We start from the raw sequence: 24321 nt of genomic DNA on the forward strand, positions 1-24321 counted from the left end.
GCATTAGGACTAAGGTCTCTTAGAGGAAAGGGCCAGTGTCCTTGGAGAGAGCACTGTGAAGTGGGCAGTGAGGTGAACAGTGAGGAAATGTATTTAGAAATGACATTTGAAGCTGGGTTGTAGTATCGAACACCCTTAATCCCAGCATTCAAGAGGCAGAGGCAGGTGGATCTCTGTGAGTTTGAGACCAGCCTGGTCTACACAGCTAGTTCCAGGACAGCTAAGGTTACACAGAGAAGCCCAAAAACAAAAAACAAAAAAAATGGCATTTGATCAGCAAGTTAACAGGCCCTGGGGACTCCTGAGGAGCATTCACAGGACTGACAGCCCAATGCCACCAGAAATACATGCAGAAGGCAGAACCTTGGATTATGGTGTGTCCTAAGTCTATTTGGTCTAAAGCAGGTATGCCTTTGAACACTGGGGTAAGTATTGTCACCTACTGAGTTCATACTTGAGAACTGCACAGTCAAGCTATAGAAGAAAAAATATTGCAAAAAGTTTTAGTGATGTTTTAAGTTTATGAATTTTGTATTGGACTGCATTCATAGCTGTCAGTATAATTCCTGTGAATTCCTGGAATTTGGTGTGTGTGTGTATGTAGTGGAGGGTGTTTCCAACCCAATGCCTCAGACATGCTAAGTGCATGCTCTAGCACTAAGCAGCACCGAAAACCCACTGGCTGACTTAGCCAGCAACTCATGCACAAACTAGGTAGATGAGAACGGATGACAACTTGTATGTGAGCGGCTCACAATTTAGGGAAATCTCTCTGCAGCCTGGGGTTTTAAAGTTGTTAGCGTTGGGTTCAGCACAGGAGCCATTTTTTAAGTTAAACTCATTACCGTTCTCAGCAGAGGGTCTTCTCACTGCCTGATGAGTGGGACAGGCTACCAGAAACCGTCCACCACCTTCATGTGGAATGTGGACCGTGTCCTGACTGAAATATTGAGCCACTGAGCCATGGTCTGAGTCAGTTGAGACAGATAATTGCCTTATGGTGTTCCGAGGATGCTAGAGCCAGGAACGTGATGAGAGGGAATAGAGGAACCCCTTCCATGGAGGAGTGTGCCAGAGGTGTGCAACACACTATAAAGTCAGAGCTGAGCAGTTGTGTTGGGTGCTGCAGAGAGGGTCCATCTCTACATGGATGGGTACTTGAATTCCTCACCTCACCGTTCTTTTCTGAGTCTGAACTCTGCTTTTTGTTGTCATTGCTTCTGGGGTTTCTTTTGTTTTGTTTGAAACAGGGTCATGCTATATGGTGTAGAGTGGCCTCCGCTCACCTCCTGCCATGACCTCCTGAATGTGCGGATTACAGGTGTGAGTCAAATTGGCTTCACCTCGTTTTTCTAAGGGCTGTGACCCTGTTGCTGGTTGGAGTTCCCACAGTGCTCTGGTGCAGGGAGTTTCCAGATTTGCAGTTTGATTCAGTTTTGCTCAAATAAATTGATTGGAGTTTTCTCCTTCAATGTTGCTCAACAACTTCATGTTGAGACCCCTGTAGGTGGATGGCCTCTGGTGGCATGACACTGCTGATGGGCTCTTTTCCCCTTGAGTGCTGGGCTTTGTTTGTTGTATTGTTTATTTTTATGTGTCTGTGCACACTGCATGCAGTGCCCTTGGAGGCCAGATAGGGTGTCAGTTACAGACCCATGTGGGTGCTGGGAACCAAAACCTAGTCCTCTGCCAGCAGTCAGTGCTCTTAACTGCTGAGCCCTCTCTCCAGCCCAGAGCTATGCTTTTAATACCACGTTGACTTTATTTTTTGTTTTGTAGATACCTTTGCTACAGTCCAAGGATGTCAGGGTTTGTGGACTGTGCATTTTGTGTAGTGTGTCTGAACTGTCCTGATTCCCCCTCCCCCACCCCCCAGCCTCACCCCCTCAGAAAGGTCTATAACAAAGAGGCTCTCAGACTAGAGAACATTCCAGATATAGCAGCCCTGCTCGGGAGTGCTGGGTGAGTGTTTGTGTTTGCAATTGTTAGTGTGGGTGTGTGCACACAGGTGTGGAGAGCAGAGGTCCATGCTGAGTGTCTTCCTCATTACTCTCTACCATTGTCTTTCCCAATACAGGGTCTCACTGACCTTGCTGGCTTGGGATTTACTATATAGATCAGTTTAGACTGGAATTCAAAGATCTGCCTGCCTCTGCTTCTTGAGTACTAGGAATAAAGATGTGTGAAGGTGCATGCCTTTAATCCCAGCACCCAGGAGGCAGTAGATTTCTGTTGAGTTAGAGGCCAGCCTGATCTACAGAGTGAGTTCCAAGACAGCCAGGGCTGTTACACAGAGAAAATCCCATTTCAAAACACAAACAAAACACCCAAATCAAAACCAAAAGTCATGTTTTGACATCTTACCTTTAGTTTTTGGGACAGGCTTTCTCGTTGAACCTGGAGCTAGGTTGGCCAGTGAGCTTCTGCTTGTCCGTGTCACCAGCCAGACCACCACACCTGGCTTTTTATTGGGTTGTGAGGTTGAACTGGGGTTTTCTCACAGCAGAAACTTTATCAACGCCTCCATCTCCCAGTCCCAATGATCTGCATTGTTCCTAAGCACCCAGGTGATACTGACTGCTGGTCTAGGACCCTAGCTTTGGAATCACAGCCCCATGTCTAGAATGTGTACGGGCTTGTTGATATCTTAGGCAATACATGATCGTTTTAAGAGTTGTGCCAGCCGTAGAAAACTGTCACACTTAAATGTCAGCTGAGGTATTTTCCAATGTCCAAAATGAACAGCAATAAGACCAAAGAAAGAGAATGGGTAACTACACTTCAGAAGGCATAAAGAAAATTCTAGAGACAGTACCTTGTAACATTAGGAAGAGCTGAAGCAGTGGGAACTAAGTGAAGTGACAAGTGCCCTTGGGGAGAGAGAAGCACAAGCAGCCACACAGACACCAGTCTTTTTATTAGATAAACCTCCACACTGTAGAGTTCTGTAATACCCAGAAAAGCAGACAGAGGGTCCTGCAGGAACCATCTCCTACTTGGTCTGACACTCAGGCCTCAGCCAGTATCTATAGGCAGAAACTAAGCAAAGTCCAGTACTTCAGAGAAAAGCACTGTGAGGCCTAGGGGTCAGCAGCTGGCCCCTCACACAGGCCCTGATTCACAGTCTGCACACACTATACAGATTAATACATATAGATTTGTTTTTACAAAAATAACACAGGGCTTGTGCAGTTCTATCAATTTGTAAAAACCACACAGGCAGAATTTACACTTCAGCATAACCATTTTTTACTTTGGATTCAAATGGGAATTTCAGGTCCCAGAATAATTGACAACCACCAAACCGAGGTCCTGCATGACACACATCCTGAGCCACACAAAGGGCGGTGCCATCACCCCCTGTACTGGCCACTACAGCCCCAGGAGCCATCAGTGCAGCCCGCTGGCTTCAGCACAAACCCCGTGGTTCACTGACTGCACGCTGACCTATGCTCCCAGGCTGTGTGATGAGATGTGCTCGTACGACCTCATTAAACACCGTCCATAGCCAGCAGCACAGAAGTAAAGTGCAAAGACGGGTGCAGCAGAGGACAAAGATCCTACAAGACAGACACGCACAGCTAACTCGCAGCCACATTTCACGTACAGATTGGTCAGAAGGAATACATTTGGTTACAGTGACGTGGAAAAACAAAGCTGCAGTTCTAGTAAATGTTCATAAATGGCATACTAAAGCTGACCACCAGGTGACTAGATAGGGAGAATGTCACATGGCAGTTCAAGAACACAGATTCTGGGGCTAAACGCTACCTCGGCACTCCAGAACCTGAGCGAACAGATACTCAATTTTGCATCCGTGATACTAATAAAGACCACTACGTGTTTACACAGATGACTGTCCCCAAGGTGAGAGGCCCACTGATGTGTGGTTCCTCCACACAGGCCATCTGTGTCTTTGACACCTCCTATCCGTCCCTCTGGCTCAAGTGTGGTGCTGGAAATGGCGCTGGGTGCTGGTGTGACTCCTGCTGCTGGCTGGATAAGGTCCTCTTGGTGGCCCTCAGTGTCCATGGCAGGAGCTGCCTCTTCTCCGTCCCACTAGAAGAAGGAGGTGTCAGAGGAAAAGGCACCTGCAAGTCTGAAGTCCTCCTTGGTGAGCACACTGTACATGCGCTGTGGCAGGGCTTTGGAGTAGGGCGCAGGCCGCGGCACAGTGGCCCTCAGGATGAGCTCCCTGCCTACAGGAGGTGGGAAGTCGGATGTCGCGTTCTGTCTCCTCTCCTCTGGGTAGCCTGACCTCTTCAGCTCCTCCTCTGGCAGAACCACTGCAGCAGCCTTGAACAGAACCAAATGCCAAACTCAAGAGCTAGTTGAAAGCTAAGCTACTGAAGGGTGGATGAAAAACACGAGAAACACACAATGTCCCGCGTTACTTGGAAATGCAATATGTCCACTGTGTGTCATGATTGCTCAAAAGAACAAAAACGGGAAAGCAGGAAGCTGGAGAGCGTGAGCACTAGCGAGGCAGGCAGAGGCGGGTGGCTGGCACTCTGCTCTGAGAAGCGAGGGCATCGTGGCGCCTCAGCAATGGTGGAGCTGCACTGGTGTCTCATTTCTTCAGGCAGTGTGACTCAAGGCCGAGTCAGATGCCAACAGGCCAGACTCGCTCTCAAATCTCTACTCTCTCAATAAGGTCTTTTCAGATTCTCTTGCCAAATCAGAACCAGAAACACTAGCTTTGTTTGCTGGACAGCTAATGTGACAGTGAGCTGACAGATGCCCATGGCAATGGCCACAAAGGAAAGGTGTTCAAGGCTGAACAAAGTTAAAGGCATCTGCTTTTATATCCAACTGCACCAAGTGCAGCCCAAAGAGCCTTCATAACTCAATGCTGTCTCCCTTCATGATGCCATTGCTTGGGGAAATTCTTTGGGCAATGGAAACATGAAGTCACTGTAAGCTGTACAGCCAGAGGGGATGCCAAATCCAGCCGGTTAGTTAAGATGACCTTATGACGTTAGAGGGATGGGGACGGACGAGGAACTACGAGGGACAAAGGCCATTTTGTTACCTCATCAGAAGACTCAGTCAGCTTGAGAAAGGTGAGAAAAGAAACAGTGATGAAAGGGAACGATCATGTGACGTGGTTAAAGATCTGGGCAGACTCAAGGTCTCTTCAGAACAGCATGCACTGTGGGCATGACCACTGAAGGCCCACAAAAGCACACGAGGACACCAGGCGACTCAGGTGGCCAGTGCCTCAGGCCCATGCATCTGATGGCCCAACAGGTGATGTGCAGGGTCATTTAATGAGGAGATGACTTGAAAACCCTCACTCTTCCTGAAGAAGATGTTTATTTTTTTGGTTTTTCGAGACAGGGTTTCTCTGTATTGTTTTGGAGGCTGTCCTGGAACTCACTCTGTAGACCAGGCTGGCCTCGAACTCACAGAGATCCGCCTGCCTCTGCCTCCCGAGTGCTGGGATTAAAGGTGTGCGCCACCAACGCCCGGCTGAAGAAGACGTTTAAAAAGTGGCCTGACAGGTAAACCATGAATTTAAGAACTGGTGTCTAGAACAGCTCAACTAAGCAGGGCTGGATCGCAGTTGGTCATTCCCATTTAACTATGCACAAACCCAAACCTATATACTCACAGTCAACTCTATACTAATGTGTTCCATTAACAATCACCTGTAGGTATCTGTGTGTGACCAATACCCCTTAATCAGTAGTGGAGGGGCTATATAACTTAACCTCCCCCTTTCCTGAGTGGAGGGGATGAGAAGATAATTTTTCAAACTGGATTTTTCCTTCTATACCGAACCTGTTTCCACAATCCTTACAGTCTGAAACCCTTTTCCTTTCAAGTCAATCTCTACTACAGACTAGTTAGAAACTGAAAGCCATACACATGGTTTTCCACAGCATAGTGTTCCTCTGGCCCTCATTAACTAAGTCCCCACCAGCTTTTAGAACAATGTGTGAGATCCTTCTAATTTCCACAGTTCAGGTCTGCAATACACTTATCACTTTACTTATCTCAGTGGATCTCAAAGCCTTAGAAGCCCTGGAGTTGGTTGCTTTCTGCGCTGTCAGCTGGTGTGGAGCAGGCAGAGATTCACATACCCGCTGAGCATTCACAAACAGCTTGTGGATGATCCGGCCTGCATGTCCTCTCCCAGCCCCAGTGACTGACACTTCAGGGTGCTCCAGCAGGCAGCTGACAAACCTAGAGGAGGCAGAAGGGAAGTGTGATGCTCTCGAGGCAGCTTGAGCTCATTCAGGATGGATTCCACTGTCAACTCCCACTAAACCCACCCATCGAAAGCATGAATGACAAAAATGCCTGATCCTAAGAGCATTAAATATTTTTCTGTATCTACTCAGAGGGGCAGAACTTTTTCATTTTGTTCTTTCGTTTCTGGGTTTGCATCAATAATCCTAGCTAACCCGAGACAACTTATGTATCCCAAGGCTGACCTTAAATTCAATGTAAACCTGCCTCAGCCTTGCAAGTACTGAGATTATAGCCATAAGCCACTATGCCATCATCACATCTCAGAACTTTTACTTCTTTTTCCAAGGCAGGGTTTCTCTGTGGCTTTGGAGCCTGTCCTGAACTCGCTCTTGTAGACCAGGCTGGTCTCTGAACTCACAGAGTGCTGGAATTAAAGGAGTGCGCCACTGCCGCTACCCGGCTGGACTTCCACATTTTTTCCAAGTGAGACTAGCAGCTTGCCCTCCTGCAGACAAACTGAGGTACACAAGTAACAGTACCTTTCAAGATCTTCCTTTTCATCCTCTTGCTCACATTTCTCAGTTCCAAATTTGGCCTTGAGGGAGCGGGCTCGGGCTATTATAGCTTCCACATTAGTAATCTGGAGGATGATTTCCTATGGTAGAAGGGAGGCACAAGCATGAGGACAACAGACATACAGAGCTTTTAGGAGCAAGAAGACGGTTCAGGAGGGAAGGTACTCACCACCACGCCTGACATCCTGAGTCAAGGGTGGAAGGAAAGAACCAACTCCTTCCTCTGCCCTCTGACCTCCACGCACATGCCCTGACGTGCATGCACACCATTTTCACCATCCCGTAAATAAATATAAAAAGAAAACTTGAAACACAGCTTAAAAATTTTAAAGTAAGTATTGCCAGGTGGGGGGAGCTCTTGGCAAAACTCTGACACAACACTTACTTCCAACTTCTTGTCTTCAGGATTGGGGAAGTGCAGAACTTTGCTGGAATGGGCTATGATCTGCTTTATAATCTTCTTAACTGAAGGAATGTTTTCCAGAATTTCTATTTATGAAAAGAAACAGTTAAAAACAAAACCAAAATACTTCTTTGGAAATTCACTTAGGAACTAATCAACTGCGACATTTACCTTCTTCCTTTACCTTGAGAACAGCTGCATGAATCACACAAGGCAAGAGGTGCCGAGCTAGATCTGCAGGCTTCTGCATGGCCAGGTAGTGCAGCACCTGGGGGAGAAACACTGCAGGTGGCATCCCCAGGACACAGAAGCCTGACGCTGGCTCATTCCTGCCTCTTCCCCAGCTAAGCAGCAGCCATGGCAGAGATGAGGGTGTGCCACTGCACTTGGGAACTGTAATAACTACTACATAAATTTTCCTGTGCCTTTATGTTATACATGCAAGCCCCCCCACATAGATATAGCCACTAATATTAAATGTGTTTTGTAACTTGATTTTCTCAGCCTTCCACACTCTGCTTGTTACTTTTTAAAACATAAAATTTTTTCAGTTCTTTTTGTAAACATACGGAGAAATGTACAATACATGGATCCTCCCGTTAGCCAACAGCAGTATATACAAGCATCATCTCCCAGTGGGTTATGAAGATGTTCATGGCTTCAACACTAAATAGAGGTGTCACCCAGAACTTGTTTACCTTCTGTATCTATTCAAACATGGAATTTCTTCCTTAAGAAATAATTTGTGTACTTTTTACAGTTTGATCATTGAATGATGGTAGACTTATTTTTGGTTTAAAACTATAATGGTTATTATTGCTGGTCACTTAGACAAACCCCTTGGCTTGTCTGTGAGGGACTGTTTGTCTCAGCTAAGCTGACTGAGGTATGAGCCTGGACCTAACTGTAAGTTGCAGTATCCCATAAACCGAAGAAGTGAGCTGAGCACTGTCATTCACTCCTCTCTGCTTCCTGCTTCCTGACTCTGCATGTCATGTGACCTTTCACAAAACAGTTACCTAGTTACCTCAACAACTATGTATGAACATGAAAGACTACTTAAGACAAACCCAAATGATGTGTCAGTCACCACAGCCCAGCCTCTTGATCAAGCAAAAGACATGGTGAACAACAGACATCTGAGGCTACTGACAGGATAACATGGCTTATAGGTAATTACAGTAAACACATCCCAGTAACACAGTTGGCTATTATTATTACCAATTATCATGTATACATACATGACTGAATGTGCAATACTTTTATACAGCTAGCTGGCAGAACCTCATACAGTTGTGTAAGAACCTTGCCCTCTGATGTTCAGGTAAATAAATACTATGGGACAACAGGACCTTATCTTCTGGTACCACCCTGGCCTCCTGGAGTCCTGAAGTATCATTATACAACATCTAAGGATGGATTCTTTCCAAGGCTCCACTGTTAGTGCTGTGCTGAGCAACTCCTCTGTCCCTTCTCCTGACTTTCAGGATTCTTGTCCCCACTTCCTGCATCCACAAGCTTACAGCAGTGGGAGAACCACTGGAATCTGGCTCATTTCCCTACCCACTGTTAATCTGAAGATCTCTATTAATTTCTATCTCTAATAGTGCTGGAGGCATGGATTTACTCACTTTTAAATTTACTCATGGGGATGATGTAAGGGGCAATCGGGAACCAGAGAGAGCCACTATTCTCTAAAAGTGAAAGCTTGTGTGTGTGTGCTTTGTTTTATTTTTGAGATAGGGTCTTTCTGTATAGCCCTGACTGTCCTAGAACTCACTATGTAGACCAGGCTGGCCTCAAGTTCACAGAGATCTGCCTGCCTCTGCCTCCTGAGTGCTGGGATTAAAGTTTTGTGCCACCACTGCCTGCCTGAAAGCATTTTTTATACATATAAAGTTTGGTTGTTTCTCCCTTTTCAACTAAAGACTTTGAACAGCATTCATGTATTCAGATCCCTGTGTCTCTCAATAGTCCCCTAGTAATATTGGTGGAATTTCTTAGGACATGCTTATTTTTTACACTTCTGACATAAAGTATGAGACAGTATGATGCAAGTGCAAGAGTCCTATATAAACCTTTACAACTAGCTCTAAAATCTTACATGTGATATTAGGTACACAACACTTACTGAATTCCAATGTTTTACTTGCTCAGTCTGCACTCTCATGTCTAAGGTTTAGTAATAATTTCCTACTACCTTCTCAGCCTCTCGGGTGTCATCAAACAGTCTCCTCTGGCGTCTTGCTGGAATGGGCTTAGCAGTTTCCCAAGCCTCCACCCACATGTTGCTGGGGATCTTCATGCGGGCACTCAGCTCTCCCCTCAGAACCACGTTGCCCTGCTCGTCAGTCACCTCCTCTTCAATGTAGTCCCGTGGTGAGTACCACCTCACAAAATCTTCCAGGGAACAACCTGGATTAGCTGCCTAAGGCAAAAAACAGCAAAAGAAAGGAAAAAAAAAAATCAACATTTACTGACATGCATGTTCCACTTTAAGTTTGAACAACACATTAATACCAAAAGCATTTTCTTTTTAACAGGGGCAGTTTTTCATGTCATGATTTTGCACAAACTTTGTAGTATAGCTACTCAGTACTTAACAAAGCAGTAAATAAACTGAAGTATGGTAAGTTAAATAATGCACAGCACACCCAAAATAACACAATGTCAGAAACTCTGTTTTTCTCCTTGGTCAGTCAATATCAGCCCTGCAATCAGCTAGCTTCACACATAGTCCACTCAGCAACCAAACTCTAAGACTTCAAGTAAAAACATCATCATCTAAATTTTCATTCTGTTAAGGAACTGAAATTCCACTATTTATTGTGGAGGCAATAAATTCCAATCATTGCACAAGCACCTTGAATTAACAATGACTTATGCCAAAATCTTTCCAGCACTTCCTGCAAGTCTAGAAGAAATGCCTCACAATGCTTATGGTGAGACCTCAAGTGTCCAGTGTTATTGGCAGAGTACTAAGGATGGGCATGGTAAGCACTGTTGGTGAGAATAGTCTGTTTCAAATGTAATGGCTAAACTCACAGGGCTTAATGTCTAGCCTGACCATCCCACAACTAAGGAGCCAGAAGGAAGTTCTCCACTAATTCTAGAATCCATTCTCGTAAGGCTGTGCCACAGTCCATGACAATGACTAGAGATTTATGCACAGATGTCTGGATCCTACCCAGGCAGCACACCCATCTGAATAAAGACAGGGTGGTGGCTATCCTTGAACCTTGACTAGTACAGAAAGTAAGCTTAATAGAAAACAATACAGTTCCTATATTACAGCCTTCCCCTACCCTAAGTTCTTGGTAACACACCAGGCTGGACGGACACCTTAGCCACAGCTTATTTTCTTTTTATTTTTAAAGAATTTATCACAGGGGGTATCCCAGAGTGAGCCCTTACAATTAAGGATGCCTCGGGGCACATATCCAGTCCCATTGTGGAATCTCTAAGCAGCCATATATTTAGATCAACTACTTACTTTTAAAAGCATCTGTCCCACACAGCTGTGCTTCTAAGAGCCACCTTACATACATGCTTCTATCTTCTAGTTAAAGCAAGGTTATTACAGATTTGTAGGTACCCAGCTTAATTCAAAAGCACATTAAGAGCAGTAGTTCTGCCCATGCACAATGTTAAAAGAACTGCATAGTTCCAGTTTGTAGTATCTTCCTGTACACACCTCTGCAGAGACACTGAACTAGAAAGGCAGCTTCAAAACTGCAGAGGAGTTCACACGTTTTGCTGTACTCATCCACACCAGCTGACTCCCATCTTTTTGGTTCTATTCAGACAGCAACTGGCTTCTCTTATCCACCAAATATTTTTTCTACTGCACAGCAGAATAAAAGTCACACACTTCTGTTATTTTAAAGAACAAAAGGCCTCCTTTTGTTATCACTTACCTCCTAGCAGGAAAAAAAAGTGGAAAAGGTGCTTATGTTTAAGAAGAAAACAGTATTTCAGAAAGAAATCAAGCTCAGGCCATCCTACAGAGGACAGATGTGGACTGAGAAGGGAAGACAGAGGCCTGAAAATGTCCAGAACTTCACAAGTAGATAGGGAAGCCTTTGGCCCACTGGTCTCCCATCTGAGTTATTTTTCACACTCAGGTTGAGTATTCTTTAATCCAACATACATGGGGCTGAGAGTGTTTTGAACTTTTTTTAGAGTCACAAAATGAACTTAGAATCAAATCTAAACATGAAATTCATTTACTTTTCATGCATAACATACACACATAAAAAACAAAGGTGATTTTATACAATGACTTAAGCAATTTTGTATCATGTGGAATTTCTACTCATGGTATTAGGTCAGCACTTTAAGTGTCAGATACTGGGAGCTGGAGAGATGGCTCAGCAGTTTAGAGCACCACCTGCTCTTCCAGAGGACACTAATTTAATTCCCAGCTCTCATATGGTACACAGATATACATGCAGGCAAAATAGCCACACACATAAAATTAAATAGTTTCAGATATTGGATCATATAGTATCTTATGGTTAAGGACACTCAAATGTCACTGTTACCTGTATGCTATGTGTTGTACACCAAGTATTATCCAAGCCCACAATAACCCCCTCCAGGTAACAAACACTGACTCTTCTGAGAAACTCCCCATAACTGGTCAACAAGTGAGTCACTTCTCCGACCCTGCATTCTTTGAAGACTAGTCAGTAAAACATAGATCTTCTCTCACAAGTCAAGAGACTAAATACTGTATCTCCCCCTACCTACTCATATTGTGTGGCACACAAATGTTTGTTGAGTAAAATAGTCCATATTAAATCCCAAGAGTTTCCTAAAAGCCTTAAATTGGTAGAGCACACACAAATGAAAACAACATGCCTAACACAGAGAAAATTTATTCAATTCTCAACTTTGGAAAGCAGGTTGATTTTCTTTTTTCAAACCTAAGAATGGAGTCTGATATATCCTTTGGGAGCTGAGGTAGAGTTTTGTAGCAAGTAATGAATCCAAACACTTAAAAAAGACACAGTCAAAAAACACTTTCACAGTGTTTTTCACAGTTTCACCCCAGAATAGCTGAAAATAGACCCAGAACTCTGAAAGTGTGACCCACCTTAAAAGACTCCATATCAGAAAGCAGACAGGCACTCTGCATGCGTGCACGGAGGTGTGCCCCCTCAGCAGATGTCCCTAATTTAGCTAAGACCTCAGACTGCTCTTCCAGCAGATCTTCAGTCATGGGTGCTGGTTCCTGTGAAGCACAGAAGGACAAAAGTTACCAGTGGCCGCTTTTAGACACAGGAGAATCACAAAAATAGAAAAAAAAAAGTTGTTTCTGCCTTGTAGCCACAGCATACACATTTGAAAGAATTCAAAGAAATGAAAAAATTTAACATTTTAAAAAAGTAACAAATTAAGAATAAATGACCTACTGGGTGGTGGTGATGCACACCTTTAATCCCAGCACTTGGGAGGCAGGGACAGGTGGATCTCTGTGAGTTCGAGGCCAGCCTGCTAGAGAGAAACGCTGTCTTGAAAAAAACAGAGAGAGAGAGAGAAAGAGAGGGAGGGAGGGAGGGGGAAGAGAAAGAGGAAGAGAGAAGAGAAGAGAAGAAGAGAGAAGGGAAGAAGAGAAGAGAAGAGAAGAGAAGAGAAGAGAAGAGAAGAGAAGAGAAGAGAAGAGAAGAGAAGAGAAGAGAAGAGAAGAGAAGAGAAGATGACTCTTAGGTCTCCTATCCCTGACAGACAAGACTACCAAGTGTCCCTTGTCAAGAACACTAAGCTAAAATGGGCCTGGCATTTACGGCACATGTTTCTGCCTATTAATGTAACAAAAATTTTAGTGCAGAAACCAGACTGTAACTGATCAGTATTAGAATGCTAGTTCTGCTGTGAAGTTACAAAGGTTTGTTTTCTCTGTTCTACAGCTACCACCCATCACTTTGAATGGACAACAATTAAGAGCCAGTTGAGACTTCCTGACACACAGGGTGGACAATGACTGGTGAGGCAGATGGCACAGTGGCCAGACAAACAGTTCCCAAGACAGGTCTACACTGGGATTCCACTATGTGACTTCACTCCTCTCAGAGGTTCTCTGAGAGCTAAGTCCTGGCACACACTTAGTAAACACTAGCAGTTATAAGCAAGACACATATATACTTCACTCTCTCCCACAAACTAAACAGGATTATTACAGGCAGACAGGTTTCCAAATTACATGAGTTTCTACTGAAACACCACACTTCAGAGCAGAGGCTTCACTCCTGCTATTAAGGAGCTATCTTAATAGGTATGAAGTCACAGCATGGAAGAGAAGGCACAGAAAAATTATTAAATAATACACGAATGAACCATTAGTACAATAATATCCAAAATAAAACTGTGCTGGAAAGAATTAGCCATATAAACACATACTGTAGGTAGGCATGATGGTACATGCCTGTAATCCTAGTACTTGGAAGATGGAGGCTAAGGATCTGAGGTTTAAGACCATCCTCAGCTTCACAGTGAATTCAACACCAACCAGGACTACAAGAGACCTGACTCATCTTTCTCCCCTTCTCCCCACATCAAAAGCCAAGAATATTTCTGTCCTCGCTAGGTTTCTGCTGCCAAAACCACCTTGAGAAGGAAAGGGTTTATCTATCTTATAATTCTCAAGTCAAAATCTATCACTAAAGGAAGTCAGGGCAGGTATTCAGGGCTAGAACCTGGAGGCAGGAACTGAAGCTGAGGCCACGGAGTTATGTTGTTTGCAACTAATTGCTCTTCATGGCTTGCTCAGCCTGTTTTGTTATACAACCCAGGACCACCTGCCTAGAGGTGGTACCATACCTAGAAAAAGTCTTATAGAGCCAATTCCTCCAGTGAGGTTTCCTGTTCTCTGGTGACTCTCTTTATGTCATATTGACAAAAACTAATCAGAACAATCCTGTATTATTCTGTGAACACATAATACAAATAATCCCATTTACATTTTATTCACTTATTACTACATGTGGATCCCTGACACATCAAATGAAGGTGATCAGACACAATAATCACATACATTGTTGGTAAGGTAGAAATCAAATCAACCACTTAGATTTAGTAATAGCTATGAAAACATGTCATGATATAAATTCACAGGAAATCATGGCCAATAAACACTGAAGGATGCTTAGATTCATCAAAAAGTCAGGAAGTCAGGCAGTGGTGGTGTACACCTTTGATCAGCCCTCAGTTAACAGAAGCAAACAGATCAGCCTGATCATCACAATGGTCAGGGCTACATAGTAAAACCTTTCTCTAAAAAGCCAAAAAAGGAAAAAGTCAGGGAAATAAAAGATACTGTATCAGTATACTACTGACAATACTGACTGGAAATGTGGTTTATGAAAGTGAAGTAAAACATAAGTAATTTCAGTGCTAGAACCTTATTGAATCCATAGCTACAACCTCTTAGCATCATATGAGAAAGGAAAAGAGTGAGAGTTAATTTTTTCTTACCCTTTCTTTTACCACTGATGAGGATGTAAAGCAGGTACGACCTCTTTATAAAGGAAGCTTGAGAACATCTATCCAATTACCTAGTAATGTCACTTTTCTTATGTAATAATGGCAGAGACAGACCATTTAAAAGAGCAAAACCTTGTGATTGACAGGAATAACTAAATAAGCTATAGCTATTCCATGTGTTAGAATATTATGCGGCAATTATAAAGAAATGGCACAGATAAACATATAATGACATGGGGTGACCACCAAGACAGGATAAACAAAGAGCCGAATACCAGTGCTCATATTCAGAAACAAAATCAAATCATAAATATCAATATGTATATATCAATACAAAGAAACAAGTATAAGAAACATAACTCAAATAGTAAGAGTTGAACCAGTAGGCAATAGCTATTTTTTTACAATAATAGGTATTCACATATTATTTATGCAAAACCCAACCACCAAAAATTAATTCTTTCCTAGACACTGAATGTCCTAATGGTATAAAATGGTTTTAAAACATATTTGAAGAAATAAAAATAATCCTAATTAAAGGACTATTATTTTTGTTCTCTCCATTCCATAGCTTTGGAGTATTATACTCAGTTTAAGAGATAATAATTCCATGAGGTTCAGGGACCACCGTAGGAGAGGGGCACAGAAAGTCAAGGAGAAGACAAAAGCAAAACAGCATGTCTGGATATGACTAGGCCCCTGCACCCATTGATTCACAGCAGCTGCAGCTGCAGCTGGCTGCGTAGGATCAAGCCAGTCAGTATTCCAACAGGGAGTGGAAAGGGGTTCATGAGCCCTCGCCCATGAGTGAGGAGCCATGGACAGATGATGGCTTCCCAGAGAGAAGAGAGTCAGTTTTTCTCTAAGGGTGTGGCAAACCATGTTCCAGTAGGCAAAAAAACTGGAGTTGATGGGCTATTAAAAACAAAACAGAGGACACAAAGTTAAGGAGGGTAAGGAAGATACAAGTTCTAGAAGAAGTCAGGGGAAGAAGGTGAGGGACAGTATGGTCAAAACACAGTGCATGGAATTCTCAAAGAATTAATAAATCACTGTATCTAAGGTGAGTACTATCTACTACATAAGGTGAGTGCTATTTGCTAAAGGTTCAAAACACCAGTCAATTTCACAGATCTAGAAGTTCCACAGTTCAATTCCAAACCTAAACAGATTTTAAGGAATCTCCCTAACCAAAAGCAATCATCTCCTACTAGGGAAGAAATTAATCAATATCAAAAGGAAACTGAGTTTGGAAGCCCTGTGCACATACCTGGGTCACCGGAATGTAGAGAGGCTCTCCATTATGCAGCAAAGTGAGTTTCCCATGTTGGTGCAGCCGTCCTTCTGGCTTTAAGTTTGCCATCTCCTTGGTGCTTCCTTTCTTGCCACTCTCCTGGCCATTTCCTTTAAGGTCTTCAGTATCACTGAGGCATTCAAAAAACTCTTCTTCACTATCACTCCAGGAATCCCAGGATTTCCCCACTTCTCCCTTTTCCTTCTCTGTATCTCTGAGATGGTCCAGGCCTAGCTGGCCTCCAGCTTTCCCAGCATCCCCTGGATATGCATTAGTTACATTATCTGAAGGGCTCGTCTTTTTCCCCTCATCACGTGCTTTCTTCCTTTCAATGCAACAATTTAACATCTGAAGAAAACAGAAATAACATTTATGGATGAATTAATAAAAAGCAAAGTGTATCAATTGCTTTTTCCCAGGACCTTGCTACGAATTACAGGGATTATAAGCAACCCACATGCAGCACAAGGAAAACAGCCTATATAAGCCATTACTACACTTAAGTGTTGGCTTAAGCTTCAGTGTGTGTGTTCACACTGCTGCAGCTGTGAGGAAACTGTTACCTGTAGTTTCTGATGTAGTAAACAACATCTTAGATCTGGTGGTCCACTTGTTAGGCTACCAAATAAAGGGGGAGGAAAAAGCTTAGTTTTAGCAAAATTATACAGATAAGCCTATTTATTCATGGCCATATTTTTTAGCTATATTGTCAAGAAGCTAACACTAGATTTCTCTACATAAGAAAGCCAGGTTCCAGGAGGGTACATATGATTCAAAGTTCAAATTTATTTTATCCTCCTAGCTCACAATCAACAGCAAATGTAAAAGACATGTGAAACATAAGGGTGAACTCACAACAGTTTCCAAGCTCATTGGAAACTTGAGTCTCTAAACCCACCACAGGAAGTAACTAGTGTACAGTACTTTGCACTTCACATGAACTAAGTCTGCTATGCATTCATCTTTCAATTATTAGGTGGATTCTCAGGTTCTAAATCACTAGGTTCTTCCATTCAGCGTGCTTCTTTTGCATGTGTGATGACTTCCAGAGCAAAACAGTAACCACCCAGAGAAAATCCAGATAAACAGACTGGCAAACTCCCTAATGCAAAGCAATTGTGGGCCAGTGGCCATTTTCCACTATTCACATCTTTCTGTTTAGCACAGGCAGACAAGCACTAGCCTAGAAGTATGGCCATGAATGCTCAGTAAATGATCTATTCAATTAGTGAAGTGTCCATACAAAAAGATTCTAGATAATGTTTAGTTCATGAACTTATAGTGCCCTTTAAAGGTATTTTTCTTAAAATGATAAAATATATATATACAGATGCTTAGAAATACAAAGAAGAAAAAAGTACTTTCACACCTGGGAAAACTATTAGCATTTGACTATATTTCTCTCCAATCTTTTTCCTACACCTACATATCAGCATAATTGAAAGCATTCTGTGAGGTATAACCATACCTAATCACTAATACAGTTTCTATGACTTAATCTTGTTTGTCGAAGCAGGATCTCACTGTATAGCTCTGGCTGGGCTGGAACTTGCTATACGGAGCACACTGCCCTTGAACTCACAGAGATCTGCCTGCCTCTGCCTCTTGCCTCCTGAGTGCTGGGAAAAAGGCATGTGCCACCAACCATGCATAACATAGCTCCTGTGTTAAGGTTCTTGAGGGCTGCAGATATAGCTCAGTGGTAGAGCACTTGCTTAGCATGTATGAGGCTCTGGGTTCAATCCCTAATACACCACTTAAACAAACAAGCAAACAAAAAACCCTGATTCTTCACAAAAACTGCAGACAGGCAGCATAACTGAACCATTCTTCTGCTGACAGTTAGGGTGTCAGGCCTTTTCTCCTATTATAAATGAATTGCACTGAACACCTCCAAGGAAGCTGTATCCACATTTCTTACTACTTTTTCAGGAAGGGTTCCTAAAAGAAGTCAGGTGTTTGCTGATTTAAAAAAAAAAATACTATCTAAACAATTGGAAATTAAAATGATTACCCTGGAATCAGAAAGTTGTTTTCCCATCTGAAGCGCATTTCAAGAACAAATTCCTGCCAGAGATGTGCCACTCCCTTCAGCCCTCCATGGTAGAAATTGATCATACAAAGACACAAGGCCAGTTTGTATGTTAAACTGTCAGAGGGCGCAGATTTGAACTGATTGTAGAGAGTCTAAATTTAACAAAAGAGAAACAAACAAATAAAACCCTGTTAACAGCAAATTTGCATACATGAACAAAAGCATGTAAGAAGAATCACATCATAGTTAACCAATAAGAGTCTGCTACAAAACAAACTTAATGATTTAACAAGAACTCTAAAATAAGGGGACTCTGACAGCTATGCATAGTATAATTATGCTATTATCTTCTGTCTCCTAAAAGCTCTTGCTACCCAAAAGAGGGATCTATGCAAATGTTCTACGCAGGTCATTATTTGAGTGACTGTGAACGCCACTCAATTTCCCAAGATTTTGTTTTTGGGGGATGTTTGGGAGGGGCAGGGCTCGAGACAGTGTTTCTCTGTGTAGCCCTGGTTGTCCTGGACCTCACTCTGTAGACCAGGCTGGCCTTCAACTCACAAAGATCCACCTGCCTCTATCTCCCAAGCGCTGGGATTAAAGGCATGCACCACTACTGACTGACTTCAAGATGGTTTTTAAAATGAAGAGATACTTGAGATTGCCACACTAGACATTCAGCAAACCCTTAGAAATTAAGTGCATTTAAAATACTTTAATGTTGAAGTCCAACTTACATAGTCTTCACCCTCTGGTGGAGGGTTGCTATTGTCTATTGAAGTAGTTGCTTCAGATGGCTTCTCAGAAGCAGCATCTGGGAACAAAAACTGGAGAAGGGGGTAGTACATGTTAAACTTGCTTGCTTTGCTGATTTCTTTTTTCATATTTTTTTATTTAACTTTTTACACATGTCACTCTCAGTTCCCTCTTCCCTCCCGCCCCACCCCCCCATGCTTTGCTGATTTTTTATTTCCTTTCTTTTTCTTTTTTGAGAGACATGGTCTCACTATATAGTTCTGGCTAACTTGGAACTCAATATGTAGACCAGGATATGGAAGAACTCACAGAGATCTTAGACCTGCTCTGCCTTCCAGGTTCTGGGAATAAGTGTGTGAGCTACCAATCACACCTAGCTATTCTGTTGATTTTTATAACTCACAGAAGACACTGTCTGATTTTCCAGTGAATTTGCTGTTAAAAGTATAGAAATGTTCTTACAGTGATGTCCAGCTGATCTATATTCAATCAAAAGAAAATTTTTTCAGTAATACACAAATTTCAGAAAATCTGCATTCAAATAACCACTTGATTCTGTGAGCTGAGCAACACACTGATTCCATACTGATCAAATATACATATATAGATATAGATAATGCAATTGTTTATCTTGGGTAAGAAAAAGCTAACAGACACCCTAAAAGCACCTATATATTCAAGAGAACCTGTGGTAAGATCATTCACAGGTTTTCATGTATGAAATACTAAAGGCATGGTATGAAAGACCTAGAAATGAGGAGCTTAAGCCTGCAAAGGTCAGTGTATCTTCTCTAAGCTCAGTGTGTGTGGGTTTAGTCAGACATTGATGAGATGGGAGGTTTCAGTGATGATGACAACTGACTGTATAATTTGCACTTTGAAAACTTTTAAGGTTACTTTTTTTGAAGACAAGGTTTCAATATAAAGCCTAGGCTGGACTTGAACTCATGATCTTCCGGCCTTAGCCTTCTAGGTTTATGCCACCTTACCAAGTTATAAGGACACGTTTTTAAGGAGTCTTCTGTATTGGATTACCTTTCTTTATTAGTATCTAAACTTTGATACTGATACTGACACCCAATAATCTGTCTTCTTTGTCACATGCTCAGACTTTTTAGTTTTTTAGCCAATATTTATCAAACTTATTGAAGTAACTACTAATTACTAAGAGCCAGTAGAGGTACATTTACAAATGCTATCCCATTCTCATCTTACCTATATTTATAATGTACCAGCTATAGACCTGACTAAGAGTCTTGTTCAGAAAAATGGCAAGACACATGCTCAGGTCAGCATGAGATCCACACACAGCATTCCCTTCCCGTCATTACTCTATGCTTGAAGGGTTTCCCTCAAGAGTGTATTACAAGTACAGTTACAATAAAACAGCTATCATTAAATAAAGGTCTATTACACACATGGCCCTTTAATTTTACAACAATCTCCAGCTCATTTTTTTTCTGGTCTTTTTGAGGCAAAGTCTCTCTATTATGTATTTCTGGCTATCCTAGAACTCACTACATAGACCAGAACTCAGAGAGATCCACCTACCTCTGCCTAAGTGCTGGCATCAAAGGTGTGCACCATCATGCTGGACTATCAGCTTCATGTGAGAGATGAGAAAACTGCAGTGACTTGTTCAGTATCATGCTGGAGTCAGTACTCATTCAGCCCTGTGGCTCCTAGGCTGCACCCATTCCAATTCCAATTGCATTGTACCTAGGACCCACCCAACCCTCCTCTTTGTTTCCTCTAGTCCTCACTGTACAGATTTTTCTAGACTGTTCTGATAAGAACAGTTTGAAAGTTCAATTTCTGTCACAAACTGATCTGTTTCAAGCGGTGTTGGACTGTAAGACAAAAGGGCAGTGCTGTATCATACGGGTTTCCTGCTACCTGCCCGTCCTTACCCTACAAACACCTCTGTTCAACATGGCCTTGGGTAGCAGAAGGCCCCGGGCTTGATCCCCAGCACTGCAAAATGAAACCTCAGCCCTGTGCTTCTTGACTTAGCTTCCAGTGCTCTTTAGGAAGCAAGCATCCTGACTCCCATGCACGTTAGTACATGCATGGCTATAAACTGGTGCGCGCACGCCCACACTCTCTCTCTCTCTCTCTCTCTCTCTCTCTCTCTCTCCTCTTCTCACTGCCTCCTTGTCCTGTTTGACTGTCACTCCACTCCTCTTCTTCCCACTAACTAGTGATAGTCTCTAAATGCGGAACTTGGTTTTGCACTTTACACTTCCAATCCAGTGCTTGCCGTAAAGAAGGAACTGGATATATAATGAGTACATGCTTATGCAGACACACATAGAAGTGAGGTAGCTACTTACCAAGAGAATGGTATTGAGAACATCGTTGTTCAGTGGTGACTCTTCTCCTCTGTGCTTCCGTATTTTCTTCTTTGCAGTATGTACCATATTTGAAACTGATAATTTATGAATTGGAACTGGTGCTGGTTCTGTCAGCTTTGACAGAGCATGAGTTATATCTGCAACTTCTACAAAGTAAAAAGAAATGCAAATTATATCACCAAAGGTGGCAGGAAAGTGATCAGTAAACTGATGACATTCACATTTGAGTTCTTCTTTACACAAATATTACATGCTTTCAGAGTTATAAAACTTAAAGTTCTGACACACATGTTCAGCTTTACATGGAAGTGTGGGTGTCAGAGATAAATCACATGAATTATTTTTCCTCAGGGGACTTCAAACATGAATATTTAAAACTCTGCTTTTCAAAATATCTTATTACTATGTTTTTGGTGGCAAGAATTAACTAAATGCATTTGCTGTCTTAAGCTCTAGGTACAGACTGGGAAGAAAGGCAGGTGTATAATCCATCTACACTTGCTTCTCCAACTTAACTCAGATAAAAAGTTGCTACAATATATTCCAAAGAGCAAAGGCAAGGCTTTAAAAAGAATGTAAAAAGCCAGGCGTTGGTGGCGAACACCTTTAATCCCAGCACTCGAGAGGCAGAGGCAAGCGGATCTCTGTGAGTTCGAGGCCAGCATGGTCTACAGAGTGAGTTCCAGGACAGCCTCCAAAACAATACAGAGAAACCCTGTCTCAAAAAACAAAACAAACAAGCAAACAAAAGAGTGTAAAAAAAGGAAACGTATGTCACCTCTTCCTTCTTCTTCAAATGTGGATCGTCCAAGAATCTCATCAGTTGATTCCTTTCGACGGCAAATTTTTAAAAACTCAGTTACAAAATCACCTACAAAGAAAAAAAATTTACTCCTTTTTGACACAACTCCAAGAAATCGGTCTATCATAATCCTCCCCCCAGCCTTTTCAAGATAAGGTGTCCTGTGTAGCTTTGGAGTCTGTCCTGGAACTTGCTCTGTAGACCAGGTGGCCTTGAACTCACAGAGAACTACCTGCCTCTGCCTCCTGAGTGCTGGGATAAGCATTCCTGGCCTAAGTACATGTCTCTTAAAAAAGCTGTAAGATAAGATGTAGCTGGGAAGTCAGGTGGTGGTGGCGTATACCTTTAGTACCAGCACTCAGGCAGAGGCAAGCAAATCTGTGAGTTCGAGGCCGGCCTGGTGTACAGTGTGAGTTCCAGGACAGCAAGGACTACACAAGAAACCCTGATCTTAAGAGCTATGGTTGGGGGAAAACAATGTGTTTTGCTCTGAGGAAGATAAAAACTGCCCAATTTCAGAAGTTGACTTGTTCCTTTTTTCCATCTGGGGACAGAGTAGAGTCTCTATTCAGCACTGCTTTTGTTTGGGGTCATGCTTTCCCCTGAACTCACTAGCCAGCTCCCAGTGTCAGGAGCACTTTCATTCTCAAAAAGTTGCTTCTATTTCTGTAATAAAAATGTCCTTCTAGAATGAAAGGAAAACAAAAATATACTTCATAATATTAAGCTCTTTCCACAGGTTTCAATGTTGCCAATATCCTTTATCATTAAATCATAAAAGTAACAATATGATTATATATCATTTTCTTTCCCTATTATCCCACAATACTTCTGAAACAAAATATATTAAAAATAAACTACAAAGATGTTACTAGAGAATCAATAAATAATGTAACATGAAGCTATTACATCTTTGGTTGCATATTAATGACACTTTGTGTCACTGTAAAGACAAAAATGATTTCCTACATGTTCAAGAGTTGCAGAGCTTTTCACTGGGAGGCTGAGTATCTTTCCTGTCAACTCCTTTCAACTACAATCATGTATGGCGGTGCACTCCTCTATCAGCGGGAATTGGGGCATTCAAGGTCATCGTCAACTTACATGGTAAGTTAAAGAACAGCCTACTAGCCGGGCGGTGGTGGCGCACGCCTTTAATCCCAGCACTCAGGAGGCAGAAGCAGGTGGATCTCTGTGAGTTCGAGGCTGGGCTGAACCGACAGCCTCGAAAACAATACAGAGAAACCCTGTCTCGTAAAAACCAAGAAAAAAAAAAAAAAAAGAACAGCCTACTACATCAGACACTGACTCAAAAGGAAAAAAAAAAGTGTTATATTTGCACCAAGAAATTAATGTTTAACAAGAATTTTCAGTACTGAAATACCATACAAAGTATACATTTAAGTTTTAGAATTTACTAATATTTCTTGACCTTTTTTCAGCAATGTAGAAAATTATAATTATTTTTTCATTAAAACTACACAAACAGGCAATGGTGGCACATGCCTTTGATCCCAGTACTTGGGAGGTCTAGGCAGGCAGATCTCTATGAGTTCGAGGCCAGCCTGGTGTACAGAGCTACAGGACAACCAAGGGTACACAGAGATCTTGTCTTGGGGGAAAAATATGAAAGTTTAGGGTGAGATCAAGAGCCAGTAACTTAAAATTAGGATGTTTCTCAGGTCTTCTACAATTATTACAAAAGCCAACAGATATAGAAGGTACTAGGAAGGGGTCTAGTAGGCAAATTTGCCAATGTAACACATCAGTTATTATACAACATAACCACTGCAGTTTCTAAAGAACAGGACAATGGCTAAAGTGTGATATACATATAGATGCATAAGCACTTTTAGCACCTAGCATGCCATGAGATGTGTAGCAACTTAAACTGTTTTACTGGTGAGGCTGCTGCTTCAGGAGCTTAGGAAGGTTGTTCAGACTTGTGGGTGTAAGATGTGGGTCTGTCAACTCATTACTGACAATATTGTCTCGAAAAGGCCCCAGACAAACTCACAAAAGGATGATCATTTTCTCCACTATCAGGTACTATAAGTGACAAGTGTTAGTTGACATTTGATGAATACCACACAACAAATGATTAAGAGCTAAAAAGTATGAAACTTGAAAGAATTAACAGAAATAAAAATACTTTAAAGAAACATACTGTCATTAATAAGCATTATTTTAATAACATTAGTTTAATGTAACATGTTAGGTGATACAAAGTAAGGTGGGCATGACTGAATAGAAGAGAGAAAATAACTTCATGTGTACTAAATGTAAGAGGGAAATAAGGAAATGCGCCATAAAGGTTATGTGTTTAAGAAAACCTGCAGTGATAAACCTAAAAAAGGGAATAGAAGCACATGCCTTTAATCTCAGCACCCAAGAAGCGGAGGCAGGTAAATCTCTAAGT

General features: G+C 42.2%; 1 protein-coding gene across 3 annotated transcripts in view; it reads right to left on the reverse strand.

Annotated features, from left to right (window-relative positions):
* Positions 1–2898: 2898 nt before the first annotated feature.
* The window catches only part of Rab3gap1 (RAB3 GTPase activating protein catalytic subunit 1), a 55846-nt gene continuing 34423 nt past the window's right edge, over positions 2899–24321 (reverse strand). The window contains exons 12-25 of one of the 3 annotated variants that reach the window (XM_040737224.1): positions 21879–21971; positions 21080–21246; positions 18728–18817; positions 17970–18142; positions 16519–16573; positions 15932–16303; positions 12275–12412; positions 9377–9604; positions 7348–7444; positions 7159–7262; positions 6738–6853; positions 6087–6189; positions 5033–5053; positions 2899–4296 (exon numbers count right to left, since the gene is read on the reverse strand). In XM_040737224.1, the coding sequence (XP_040593158.1) occupies positions 4060–4296; positions 5033–5053; positions 6087–6189; positions 6738–6853; positions 7159–7262; positions 7348–7444; positions 9377–9604; positions 12275–12412; positions 15932–16303; positions 16519–16573; positions 17970–18142; positions 18728–18817; positions 21080–21246; positions 21879–21971 (1994 nt within the window). In that variant the 3' untranslated portion in view covers positions 2899–4059. Of the gene's footprint in view, positions 4297–5032; positions 5054–6086; positions 6190–6737; positions 6854–7158; positions 7263–7347; positions 7445–9376; positions 9605–12274; positions 12413–15931; positions 16304–16518; positions 16574–17969; positions 18143–18727; positions 18818–21079; positions 21247–21878; positions 21972–24321 lie in introns of those variants that run through there. The other 2 variants (XM_040737225.1, XR_005873642.1) reach the window with 2 other exon arrangements.

This window comes from Mesocricetus auratus, unplaced genomic scaffold, assembly GCF_017639785.1.
Source record: "Mesocricetus auratus isolate SY011 unplaced genomic scaffold, BCM_Maur_2.0 Super-Scaffold_100676, whole genome shotgun sequence".
Classification (NCBI taxonomy): Eukaryota; Metazoa; Chordata; class Mammalia; order Rodentia; family Cricetidae; genus Mesocricetus; species Mesocricetus auratus.